Source organism: Physeter macrocephalus, chromosome 4 (assembly GCF_002837175.3).
Source record: "Physeter macrocephalus isolate SW-GA chromosome 4, ASM283717v5, whole genome shotgun sequence".
In the NCBI taxonomy this organism is placed as follows: domain Eukaryota; kingdom Metazoa; phylum Chordata; class Mammalia; order Artiodactyla; family Physeteridae; genus Physeter; species Physeter macrocephalus.
Genome location: NC_041217.1, coordinates 81,076,254 through 81,089,077, shown reverse-complemented (window position 1 = coordinate 81,089,077; position 12,824 = coordinate 81,076,254). Strand labels below are relative to the sequence as shown.

Sequence of the window (12,824 nt, the reverse complement as noted above, 5' to 3'; positions counted from 1 at the left end):
CGGTACGCGGGCCTCTCACTGTTGTGGCCTCTCCCGTTGCGGAGCACAGGCTCCAGACATGCAGGCTCAGCGGCCATGGCTCACGGGCCCAGCTGCTCCACGGCATGTGGGATCTTCCCGGACCGGGGCAGGAACCCGTCTCCCCTGCATCGGCAGGCGGACTCTCAACCACTGCGCCACCAGGGAAGCCCTCAAAAATTTTTTTAAACAGCTGAATCTAATGCTACTTGATACAGTCCCTTCCAAAATCCTTTCTCCCACGGGATGATGCCAGATGCTGTCATCGCTTTGGGACAGCAGATATTTAGGGGAGATGAATCAACAATGATACAAGTTCTTAATTACATTCTTCCTTCTTGACCTGGCCAGTGCATTGAGAGTTGCTCGCTCTCTCTTCACTCGGCTTTGGAGATACCAAGTTCTTGGGGTTTTCTGCTTTCCTCCCTAGCTATCCTTTTCAGTCTCCTTTGCTGGATCCTCTGTCTTTAACAGCCCCTACATGCTGGAGTCCTCAGGACTCAGTCTCACCACCCCTCTCTGACAACTGCTTCCTCCACATGATCTCTTCTAGTCCCAAGGCTTTACATGCCTACTTTACTCTGATTATGCCCAAATCTCTATCTCCAGCCCTAACCACTCATGAGAGACCTAGACTCATAAATCAAAGCACCGTATTTGACGTCTCCATTTGAAATCTAATGGGAATCTCAAACATGTCCCAAACCAAACTCTATTTCTTCCACACACTTGCTGTTCCCCTGCTTTCCAGTCTAATAGCAACACAATTCATTCTGTTGCTTGGGCCAGAAACCTAGGGGTCATCTGAGTATTTCTTATTAGGCACCCTTCTTCCCCACTCAAACCATTAGAAAATCCTCTTGTTTCTATTTTCAAAATGTAGCCTAATCGGAACCACTTCTCCCAACTCTACTAGTCCAAGACACCATCTTCTCTTGCTTAGACCAAGTTTCCAAGTTAGGCGCATAACCCCAGGGAGAACATAAGCTGACCAATGAGGTGTAAAAAAAATTAGAACCTCTATTTATTTTTACTACTTATGTCATTCTTTAAGTTTTTTTTAGATTTTGTATTTTTTTTTTTTTTTTTTTGCGGTACGCGGGCCTCTCACTGTTGTGGCCTCTCCCGTCGCGGGGCACAGGCTCCGGACGCGCAGGCTCAGCAGCCATGGCTCACGGGCCCAGCCGCTCCGCGGCATGTGGGATCTTCCCGGACCAGGGCACGAACCTGTGTCCCCTGCATCGGCAGGCGGACTCTCAACCACTGCGTCACCAGGGAAGCCCTTGTATATGTTTTAAAATTGTATGAGTTATATTCAATTTGTAGTACATTGTGGTAGAAGTATCTGTTGTTCCCCAATAACCAATCTCTCCTTTTCACTCTGGGAAGAGAACCCCTGTGTTTTAACTGGGCACATGGCCAGCAAAAGATGGCACTTCTCAACCCCCCTCAGCTAGATGTGGCCATGAACTCAGACTGGTCAAGGGGGTGTGAATGGAAGTGATGCATGCCATACTTGATCTTTAAAGTGGGGGGCCAGGCTCCATCCCTCTCCTTCTCCCCTCCCACTTGCTATGGAGCAATTAGAGATGCGAGCCCCTGTTTGATTCCAGAGAGCACAATTTTTAAGCTATAAGCATTTCAGTATGCATTTCTGAAAGACAAGGATTCTTTGTAAAACATAACCATGGCATCATCAGACTTAAAAAATTGTGTTCAACATCATCAAACATGGAATAACTGTTTAAATCGCTGTTTTTTACTCTTTTCTGTTTGAATCAGGACCTAATAAGGTCCATACATTGTAATTAATTGATATGTTTCTTAAATTTCCTTAAACTTTAAGTCCCCCCATCACCTCTCTTTTTCTTCCCCTTATAATTTATTTATTGAAGAAACTTGATCTTCAGTCCTATAAAATCTTCCACAGTCTATACTTCATTTAACATGGTATGGCTCTCGCTAGCCAATTCCTGTGAATCAGTCCAAAAAAATTTTTTTAATTTGATTTATTTTGAGATATATAATATAAAGAGTCAGGATGGTGTCTTGGAAAAAAACTCCAGAAATCGGAAGACTAAAATTTTGATTCTATTTCCATTACTTAAGTGACCTAAATAAATATTAAAAAAAAAAAAAGAAAAAAATTTATTCGCAGAATCAACCTAGCCCAGCCCAAGGAGACTCACATTTTTTAACTGCCCTAGAATCGTGTTCACACCTCACAATCGTGATATTATCCTGAAATACAGTATTTACTATTTTCATCTCTTATGTTTTAGTGAACCACTTTCAAATTACTGATCCGTCTGTTTATAAACTGGGGGTATAATGTATAAAACAGATAAGAAGAATTGTAAATTACAAATATACATGATACTTAAGCAACATGAAAAGACCATAGCCGAGACAGATTGTCACGCTATTAACCAAGCGTTAATAGCACTTGTATATAGGATCTCTACCATGACACATGTAGTCACTTACCACTTGGGACACAGGTTGACAAAATGATTGATGTTGTCCTTCTGAATAATGGATTGCTAATGATACACTGAATTTCCTGTGAAAGATCACCTTCCTTCGTAACATACGCTTCAGATGGTTTTGAGCCACTCTGACACTGTATTGTTGAAGGACAGTCCCAGGAGTACTGTATGAGTTCTAGATGGGTGTTGTAAGCTTCCAGGATCATGCACTGGAGTGTAATGTTCCCATCAGTCAATGTGCAAGATAGTGTTGGTGATGGAAGAGACTCTGGGAAAAAAAAAAGTAATGTTTAGTACAGAAAAGAGTAATATTTAGACTCCTCATCTGCAAATTCAGAAAGAGCTTCCAGGGACTTCCCTGGTGGCACAGTGGTTAAGAATCTACCTGCCAATGCAGGGGACATGGATTCAATCCCTCGTCCGGGAAGATCCCACATGCCATGGAGCAACTGAGCCCGTGTGCCACAACTACTGAGCCTGAACGCCACAACTACTGAAGCCCACACACCTAGAGCCTGTGCTCTGCAATAAGCGAAGCCACTGCAATGAGAAGCCCGTGCACCACAATGAAGACTAGCCCCCGCTTGCTACAACTAGAGAAAGCCCGCGCACAGCAACAAAGACCCAACACAGCCAAAAAATTTTTTTTAAAAAAGAAAGAGCTCCCAACTTCCTTATGAGCTTGAAAAGACGAGCAGTCCACCCCCTTGAGCACCAAGGGGAGAGAATTCTCTCTTCTTCTGGGTCAGATCTATCTGCTCAAATTCAGCATAGATACAGGCCCCAAATCCCTTATCCTCAATTCTGAAATCCAAAGAGTTCCGAAAGCCAAAAGATTTTTCACAAATATTTATTACCATGTTTTACTAAAAATATTTACATGCTTGAGTAAGCGGCTCTCCATAACTAAGTGAAGTGCCTCTTAACACACACAGAGGAAATAGTTTATATCTATTGCCTTTCTAAAATCTGAAGAAGGCTGAATTCCAAAGCACACCTGACTCAAAGGATTTTGCAAAAGGTTCTGAGGAGCTGTACTGTGGGCTGGCCCCGCTCTGAGGTAGAGGAGGGCATGGCACTTGTCACAGCCCTGTCGGTCTAGAGGCCTCACCCCCAGGTTTATTCTGGAAGCACCTCCTGCTGGCTAAGACAGCTGGAGTTGCAAGGATGGATAAGACAAAAGTCATGACACGCCATTATCACCCTCTAAATTTAACCTCAAAGCCAATCGGCTCACCCCATTAGTCAGTGGTTTATTAATTCATATACCTTCCTGCATCTCTCCTTTCCACCAAAAACTAATCATAAGAGATTTGAGAAACATGTAAAAATATATGGAATATACAAAAATTGGTCATGGTAGCATTTGGATAATAAAATTTCAATACCTTGCAAACATCTACTAAAAAGCGAATTAAAGTTCATCAAGATGATGCGATACTATGCTGTCATTTAAAATATTTTCTAAGACAAAGGAACACAAGCTCCACTTAATAATCTAAAAAATAAGTATGTTCAACTCATCTTGCCTCCCTCCTCTCCTCCTGACTTTTTTCTGGCTCAGTTAAATAACACACCCAGCCTGTCTTGTTAGACCTGAGTCACACACGACTTCCCTTTCTGCTTGGCGTTTCCTCAAGTTTTAGGTTTAATCTAGCTCACATAATTCATTACATGCTGCCTTGAAGTTGTGTTCTTTAGTTAAAAGAACTCTAAGACACACACACATACACACACACAAGTGTGTATTCACTGCAGACTACCTGCTATCAGTAAGCAGGATGATGAGTGGTGAGTCGTGGCAGAGGCAGGCACCAACAAAGCTGGGTTTCAAGGGAAAAGGGATAAGGAATGTGAAGGGACACTTGGAAGGCCCAGAAGCCATGCTTCATGATTTGGCCATGAACAGGTCCTGAGCAGAAATGACTGCTGAACCCAGTGCTCAAGTAGCAACTTGGAGCCTCTTCTAATAATCACTTCAGAATCCCATGGTCTACTGGAAAACCACAGACAATCCTAACCATGATCATTCAGAATCACATTTGTACTCAGCCTTAAAAGAAAGGAAATTCAGACACATGCTACAACATGGATGAACCTTGAAGATGTTATGCTAAGTGAAATAAGCCAGTCACGAAAGAATAAATCTTACACGATTCCACTGATAGGAGGTTCTTAACAGTAGCCAGATTCTTAGAGACAGAAAATAGAATGGTGGTTGCCAGGGGACTGGGGGAGGGGGGAATGGGGAGTTCGTGTTTAATGGGGACAGAGTTTCAGTTTGGAAGATGAAAAGTTCACCTGTTCTGTTACAGATTCTAGTTTATTGATCTAGGTCAGCCAAAGTCTCGCTGCCCAGGACAGAACTTAGCACAGCTATAATCTAACAAATATTAGTTATATCTGTGCCTTAAGCAACTGGCAAGAAATGCGCCTACTTCATCCCTAAGACAACTCAGTCAATTTATAATTAATGAGTTCAGCTCACTATTCTGTAAGAAATGAGAATTTCTTATACATATCTGATGACATTTGTATATTTCCATAAACTTTAATAAAAAGTCATATGCCAGTCCAGACCTTCTAAGGATAGAGCAGTTAATTATACTTACATGAACATTACCAGCCTCCATGCAATAAAGGTTATAAGAGGATGGGCAAGGACTATTAAACGCTGATGGTGGAAATTTTTTTTTTTTTTTTTTTTTTTGCGGTACGTGGGCCTCTCACTGTTGTGGCTTCTCCCGTTGCGGAGCACAGGCTCCGGACGTGCAGGCTCAGCAGCCATGGCTCACGGGCCCAGCCACTCCGCGGCATGTGGGATCTTCCCGGACCGGGGCACGAACCCGCGTCCCCTGCATCGGCAGGCGGATTCTCAACCACTGCGCCACCAGGGAAGCCCTGATGGTGGAAATTTTTAAGGGGACTTTGAGGGAAGGAGGAAAGCCAGATGTTCACTTACACAGAAGGATGTAGATGCTCTGAACCTAGAGGTGCCAGGAAATCCCCCTGTCTAAAACATCCTTTCTGAAAGGGTCTGGTGTCTCCGGAAGATTACTGAGTCTTATTATTTTAGTCTTAACATACCCTCATGGACGTATGACTTCCTCATTTCTAAAAAAAAAAGTATGACTAATCGTTTTGACATTCAGGTATGTATTTTTATAACCAAAATCTAAATCTTATTAACTCTTTCTTGGAAGTGTCTTCTGATTCTTTCCTTTCCAAACATCTACTACTAACACCTCTGTCTACCTGGATGATCACAGTAGCTTCCAACCTGGTGTCTCCTTTTTCTAATCCACCTTAAATACCTCCCATCTGATTAACCTTCCAGAAATATATTTCATCAAGGCACTTCTCTGCTCCAGTATCAGATACAGTGGCTCTCCACTCCCACAGGCTAAAACCCAGATTCCCAAACCAGAACTTGATGTCAACACATTAACGGCCAATATCACTCATTGCCTCCTGATTGAAACTCGCCTCCCCTGCACCTTGCTCCTCTGCGGGCCTTTGCTGAGCTTCCTAAGGACTATCCAGCTAGTCTAACTAGCAAAATCAAGCACCTTTGTTGAGTTACCATGGAATTTTTAAAATTAAATGATTTTTAAATTATTACTTTTAAACATTTCATCAAGTTTTAAAAAGAGAAACTTAACTGTTTCGAATTCAGTTTTACAAACTCTATAAAAGGGCTCGTAAAATGCATTCTATTCTAATTTAAATTCTGAATCAATCATTTTGTTTGCTTGCCTTACAACTGCCAAATCTCCAGCTTGCAGGTTTTAGGGATTTTGCTTCTTCAAAGGCGTTGATTGATCCTTCTAACAGGATGCCTGCACACCTTAACAAGCTTCACTTATCTCAAAGGAGTTCATCATCTCCTGGACAAACCAGTCACCCAGTCTGAGCCCCCCCATTACTGTAAACTGTGCATCCCACCCCCCAATCATCCAGACCAATTGCTTCCATATCTGCTGAGTGCCCATCACCTATTCAAATCCTTTGCTGGGCTCTGGGGGTACAATGGTGAACAACAGAGAAATTCTCTCTTCCTCCCACTGTCTCCGATACTGGGTAGCTGAACCGGTGAGGGACAGCTATTCACCCAGCTATATCCTGTTCCACTGAGACCACCTCAAAGAGCTCAGACTTGAACTGCTATACTGCACTCTGCCTCTTCTCCATCCCCTGGAAACCATCTTACACAGTTTGCCACCAGTTGGATCTTCCTAAAACACCCTTTAACATAGAGGAAGTAGGCCTAGAACTATACCCACATCTTGGATAAAACAAGTGAAACTGTGACGCAGCAGAGGGGACAGATGGGTACAGGTTGAGTTGTGCTGGGTGGCGGCACAGAAAAGGCAGCTATGAGGCAAAAGCATTACTAGGACATCTGAGAAAAGCAAGGGGAGGTCACAGGGGCCAGATCTCATATAGCCTTGTAGGCCACTGTAAAGATTTTAGCTATAACTCAGAGTCAGATGGGGCCAGTAGAAAGTTCTAAGCAGAGGAGTGATGTGATCTGACTTCTGTTTAAGAAGACTACTCTGGCTTCTGTGTTTAAAATTAAACTGTAGAGGGGCAAGGGTGGAAGCTGGGAGACCAATTAGCAGGCTATTGCAATCCTTCAGGTGAGAATGAAGCAGTCCTGGATCAGACCAGAAGACACCATGAGAGGTGGTCAGATTCTGGTTATACTTTGAAGGCAGAACCAACAAAATTTTCTGGTGGAGTGAATATGGCGTTCAAGAGAAAGAGAGGTGTCAAGGATGAAACCAAGGTTTCAGCTTGAGCAATTGCAAGGATGGAGCTGCCATTAACCAAGACGGGGAAGATTTGGGGAGGAACAGGTTTTGAGGGAAAGGTCATGAGCTCACTTCTGGACATGTGAGATTTGAGAGGCCACTTAGATATCTGAGTGGAGACAGAGTAGGCAGTCAGATAAACACCTAAGGAGCTCAGTGGAGGTCTGGGCTAGAGCTCTAAATCTATGCATTATCAGCACTGAATGCTATTTAAAGCCCTGACATGTGATAAGCCCACCAACTTGGGTGTGAATACAGGCAGAGAAGGGAAGAGGTCCAAGGCTTAAGCCTTGAAGTCACCTATGTTAAGAGGTTGGGGGAGGGACTTCCCTGGTGGTGCAGTGGTTAGGAGTCCGCCTGCCAATGCAGGGGACACGGGTTCAATCCCCAGTCTGGGAATATCCCACATGCCCCGGAGCAACTAAGCCCGTACCTCACAACTATGGAGCCTGCGCTCTAGAGCCTGCACGCCACAACTACTGAGCCTGCGTGCTGCAACTACTGAAGCCCGCGCGCCCTAGAGCCCGCAAGCCACAACTACTGAGCCCGTGAGCCACAACTACTGAAGCCCGCGTGCCTAGAGCCTGTGCTCCACAACAAGAGGAGCCACCACAATGAGCCCAAGCGCCGCAAGGAAGTGTAGACCCCACTCACCGCAACTAGAGGGAGCCCATGCGCAGCAACAAAGACCCAACGTGGCCAAAAATAAATTTAAAAAAAAAAGAGGTTGGGGGATGCAAGAGGATAAGGGAACGAATGAGCAAAGGAAACTGAGAAGGAACTGTTAGTCAGTTAAAAGGAAACTAGAGTCAGGTGGTGCCTGGATGCTAGGTGAAGGAGATGTTTCAGAGAGGAGGGAGTGATTAGCTGTTTCAAAAACTTCTGAGAGAAAGATCTGGATGGAGAATGAGTCACTGGATTTATTCATGAGGAAGTCATGAGAAGTTTGGGTACAGCAGTGGGGATGAAAGCCTGTTTGGAGTAGGTTAAAAGTGAATAGGATAAAGGGGGTATATAGGCAGCTCTTCAAGTAGATTCTCTATAAACTGAAGGCAGAAAGTGGGTGGTAGGTGGAGAAGTAGAGGGGCCAGAAGACGGCTTGCAACGATGGTACAGATAATCGCTTATTTGTATGCTGATGGGAATGAGCCATTATCTCGTGGAGGAAATTACTGTAAGGAGAGAGTGGGTAGAATTATACAAGTGACATCCCTGAGTATAATGAGAGAAGGTGGGATCCAGGGCACAAGTAGAGGGTTTGGCTCCAGATGAGAACTCAGCAAGCTGAAAATAAGAACTGCCAAACAGGAATGGTAGAGAACAGGGTACACAGGGTCAGGCACAGGTAAGCAGACAGGCTGGTGGTGAGAGCTTGTAGAAGTTCCCTTCTGGTTGCTTGTTTTCCTCAGTGAAACAAGAAGCAAAGCCTTCAGCTGAGGAGTGGGTCTGGAGAAGGAGGTGTTCAAGGTTTGAGGAGAAGGTAACTGCTGGGAGTGGGTGAGTAAAGACACTAGGAACATATTGGGTTTAGCTGCAATAAATAATCAGAATTTTAAAGTGTGGGACTCTGCAAGGTGATGTGCTTTTCTGCAGCTACAAGGCGTGAGCACAGAACGTTGGATTGAACCTGGCTGGACTGGGCTCGTCCAGTCAAAGTTCAGTCATTCCTGGCTGGACTGGGCACGTCCAATCAAAGTTCAATCATTGAGCATGACCAATCAGAAAAGTAGCAAAGAAGCTATGTGTGTCTGCAACAGAGTGAGCCCAGGGAGTGAGCACGGCACTGGGGCTGCAGAAGGAGGGCAGGGAGGACATCAGTGGGGGAAGGACTGTCAGAGTTGGCAGAGCAGAGGAACTGAGCTTCTAGCAGAGGAAGTGGAACTGAGCTACTGAGGTGATGGAGGGAATGGAATCACTGGTAAAGACAAGTTCTACATTATATCTGTGGGGAGAGGTAAGACAGAGTGAAGGAGAAGATTATTACAGGAGAGGAGAGCAAGGACTAAGAAGTCAGGATATTAGAAAGAACTTCTATTTAAATATTACAAGCATCAAGAATTATGACAGCAGGAACATCAGAAACAGTGAAAAGGAACCAGGCACTAAAATAATCAGGAAATATTGGGGTGATGTTCTTAGCAGCACTATTTACAATAGCCAAGACACAGAAACATTGTAAGTGTCCATCAGCAGATGAAAGGATAAAGAAGATGTGGTATATATAAATGGACTATTATTCAGCCACAGAAGAAAAGTGAGAAAATCCTACCATTTGTGATGACATAGATAGACCCTGAAGGCATTATGCTAAGTGAAATAAATCAGACTGAGAATGCAAATACTGTATGATCTCTAAAAAGAGAGAAATCTCCAGAAATCTTTTTAGATTTAGTGGAATCTAAAAAGAAAAAAACCACGCTCATAGAAAAAGAGATCAGACTTGTGGTTACCAGAGGTGGAGGGTGGGAGGAAGGGGATTTGGAGGAAAGTGGTCAAAAGGTATAAACTTCCAGTTATAAAATATATAAATACTAGGGATACAATGTGCCACATGACGACTATAGCTAACACTGCTGTATGGTATGTAGGTAAGTTGTTAAGAGAGAAGATACTAAGAGTTTTCATCACAGGAAGAACATTTTTTTCCTTTTTTTCCTTTTTTTCTTTCTTTTCTTTTTATGGTATCTATATGAGAAGACGGATGTTAGCTGAACTTATTGTGGTAATCATTTCACAATGCATGTAAATCAAACCATCATGCTGTATGCCTTCAACTTGTACACTGATGGATGTCAATTATTTCTCAATAAAACTGGGGGAAAAAAGAAACATTAAAGTGTACCCATCAGCCTCTGGATGACTGCAACAAGGAAAGTGCTTTAGAGATGAGGGAAGGAGAATAACCTGGAAACATCAGCGAGAAGCACAGAGGAACCTGTATCCTATCCCCAGTTCCAGTTTAAAGTGATAGAGGAGGAAAAAAAAAATCCCACCTCCTGTGTGAGCTGCAAGGGGAAGCAGGAACTCTAATTTATAGAGCACCAACTATCCATGGTTCAGAGTTCTGAGCTCATTGATGCCACTACATCCCTTTCCAGAACATTCCCAGCAAGACAAGGGATGCTGCTGCCAGCAGCTCTGGCTAACTTGTGCTGTTCTCCTGATGTCAGTCACATCCTCTCCTCACCAAGAGGATGACAAGGGAGCTGACAGTGGCTCCTGTGTACCGGAAAGAGGAAAACCCTGACAACAGGTGATGACTAATTTTTATTTCTCATAAACCAATGATTAGTATTAGTTTCTTAAAATAGTTAGAAATCTGCCATTTGAACAAACCAATTTATAGAATACTCACCGATCACTTTGAGGGTGAACTTGCTGTTATTTCTAACACTTGGGGATTCAAGTCCGTACTCATCTTCGTCTGATCGTGTTAAATTGTAGATTGTGAGGTTACCCGACACAGTGTCTAGGTGAACTCTATCTTTAAAAGCTAGAAAAGCTCTGACTTCAGATTGGTCATCCCATTCTACAACTTTATCCTTTCCTCTTTTCCACACAATCTCCTTAAAGGGTTTAAAACTTGATGCGTATAAAGTTACACTCTTGTTCACAGCTCCATATATTACTTGGGACTCACAGCTAATGAAATCTAGGAGAAAAAAAAGAAATTGGTTAGGGAAAATAACATGACTTGATCAAAAGCAGAAAATTATCTTCCAAGATGCCTTGTGGGGGGGAAATGATTAAATTTAGTGGTAAAAATTATTCGTCAGCTACTTTTTGTACTAAGCTGATAAACTGCTGATAAAAAGTATAGGAAGGAGAACATGCTTGACCCTGTAAGAGTTTATTCTTTAATAGGGAACTGGGGCCCACATAAATCCAAGAAATGGATTCAACATTTATGGAGCACCAACTACATGCCAGGTACTGTGGACAATGCTGGGAATATGGCGGCAAACAAGACAGGTGTCACTCCAGGCCCTCAAGGGAGGAGACACTGAGCAGGCAAGGAGAGCCACCCAGGCAAAGGCCTTTCCTAGGAAATCACACTGAAACTGACACAGGACAGCAAACCGCAGGAAGATAAGAGGAGTCTGCAAGCTGACAGCTGGGTGAGGAGAGGGAGGAGAGATGGCCAAGCAGACAAAGGAAGCAGTCCCTCTGAAGAGGCAGGCCTTAAAATCAGGAAGGCGCTTGGCGTGTCTGAGGAAATAAAAGCAGTTCCAAAAGGCTCAAAGGAAGAGAGCAAGGGAGGAACAGGTGGGGAATGAAGCTGGAGAGGCAGGCAGGGGCCAGACCACAGGGTCTGTGAGTGAGGGGCTGGGCCATGTCCGGTAAGACGTGCTAAGCGTTTGGAATTTATCCTAATGGCAAGGGAAGGCCACGGACAGGTAAGACCCGCATGACATAATTTAAGTTTCAGTAGGTTGACTTTGTCTGCAGGGTGGACACTGGTTGACAGGGTAAGGATGGAGGGCAGAGAAAACCCAGAAGAGCAGTCAGTGCAGTAGCAGTGAAGGAAGGCTGGACCGGGAGACCAGACCAGGGTGCTGGCGGTGGGGATGGATAAGTGGACAGACTCTACATTTGAGAGGGGAATGAACAGGATTTAGTGATTGGATTAGAGGAGTTAATGGTGACTGCCAGGCCTCTTTCTTGGCTGACTGAGGTGCCATTAACTGAAATCAGAATGACCAGGAAAGAAGTCAGGGAGCGTGATGAAGATTAAGGTCTCAAGGCCTGGGTGCGGTGGCATGTTGGAACCAACTGTTAGCCTCTCTGCTGGACTCCGTTCAGTGAAGTCTGGACAGCTTGGAGTGCACCACAGTGGGAGTATTTATAGCAGAGAAACTGATTCATGCTTCAAATCAGAACCTCCCACCTCCTCCACACCAATCCAGTTGTTAAACATTTACTATTACTACTAGATTGGGATATTCTTGATACCCCAAAACGGGCTTCAACGCATCTTGCTCCAGACTTGACTTTCTTGTTGAGAGAGAAGAGCAGCTCTTAGGGGAAAGACATTCAAGAGAAATTAAAACTTGATTGATTTAAGTTTTTGCCTAGAAGCAGTCAGGGTAATTGACAGAGCACAGGAAAAATCAAAAATATTAAATAGACCAATTGCAGGCAATTGTGTCCAGTAATTTCAAATAAGAAGCAAATATGCCCCATTTGTCTATGTGCAAGGATTTTTAGAACCCACCTCCCTTAATCAAGGGAGGCTGCCTGCAATACACCAGCATCCTTCTGTGGCTTTCCTGACCATGCACTATTTCTCCCAATCAACCACAGCCTATGAAAAGGCATGAAAAGGAATAAGATTTGAGGGGTGAGAGTCTATCCACACACAATAGTGGCGGCTCGAAATGTCCTGTAAATGAATAAATGAATGAACGGATGAGAGTAAGTAGGGTGGTGGAGGAAGAGAAGAGGTCTCAGTTGAACTGCCCCTCCCTGGCTGCATAAAGCTGGCTTCTGTCTTTCCCAGGGG

The 12,824-nt window shown here is 43.9% G+C and overlaps 1 protein-coding gene across 1 annotated transcript in view; it reads right to left on the bottom strand.

Annotated features, from left to right (window-relative positions):
* Nucleotides 1–12,824, bottom strand: part of CD58 (CD58 molecule) — a 40,510-nt gene that overhangs the window by 8,218 nt on the left and 19,468 nt on the right. Inside the window, exons 2-3 of the mRNA XM_055084372.1 lie at nucleotides 10,677–10,973; nucleotides 2,506–2,775 (exon numbers count right to left, since the gene is read on the bottom strand). Of these exons, the coding sequence (XP_054940347.1) occupies nucleotides 2,506–2,775; nucleotides 10,677–10,973 (567 nt within the window). The remainder of the gene's footprint in view (nucleotides 1–2,505; nucleotides 2,776–10,676; nucleotides 10,974–12,824) is intronic.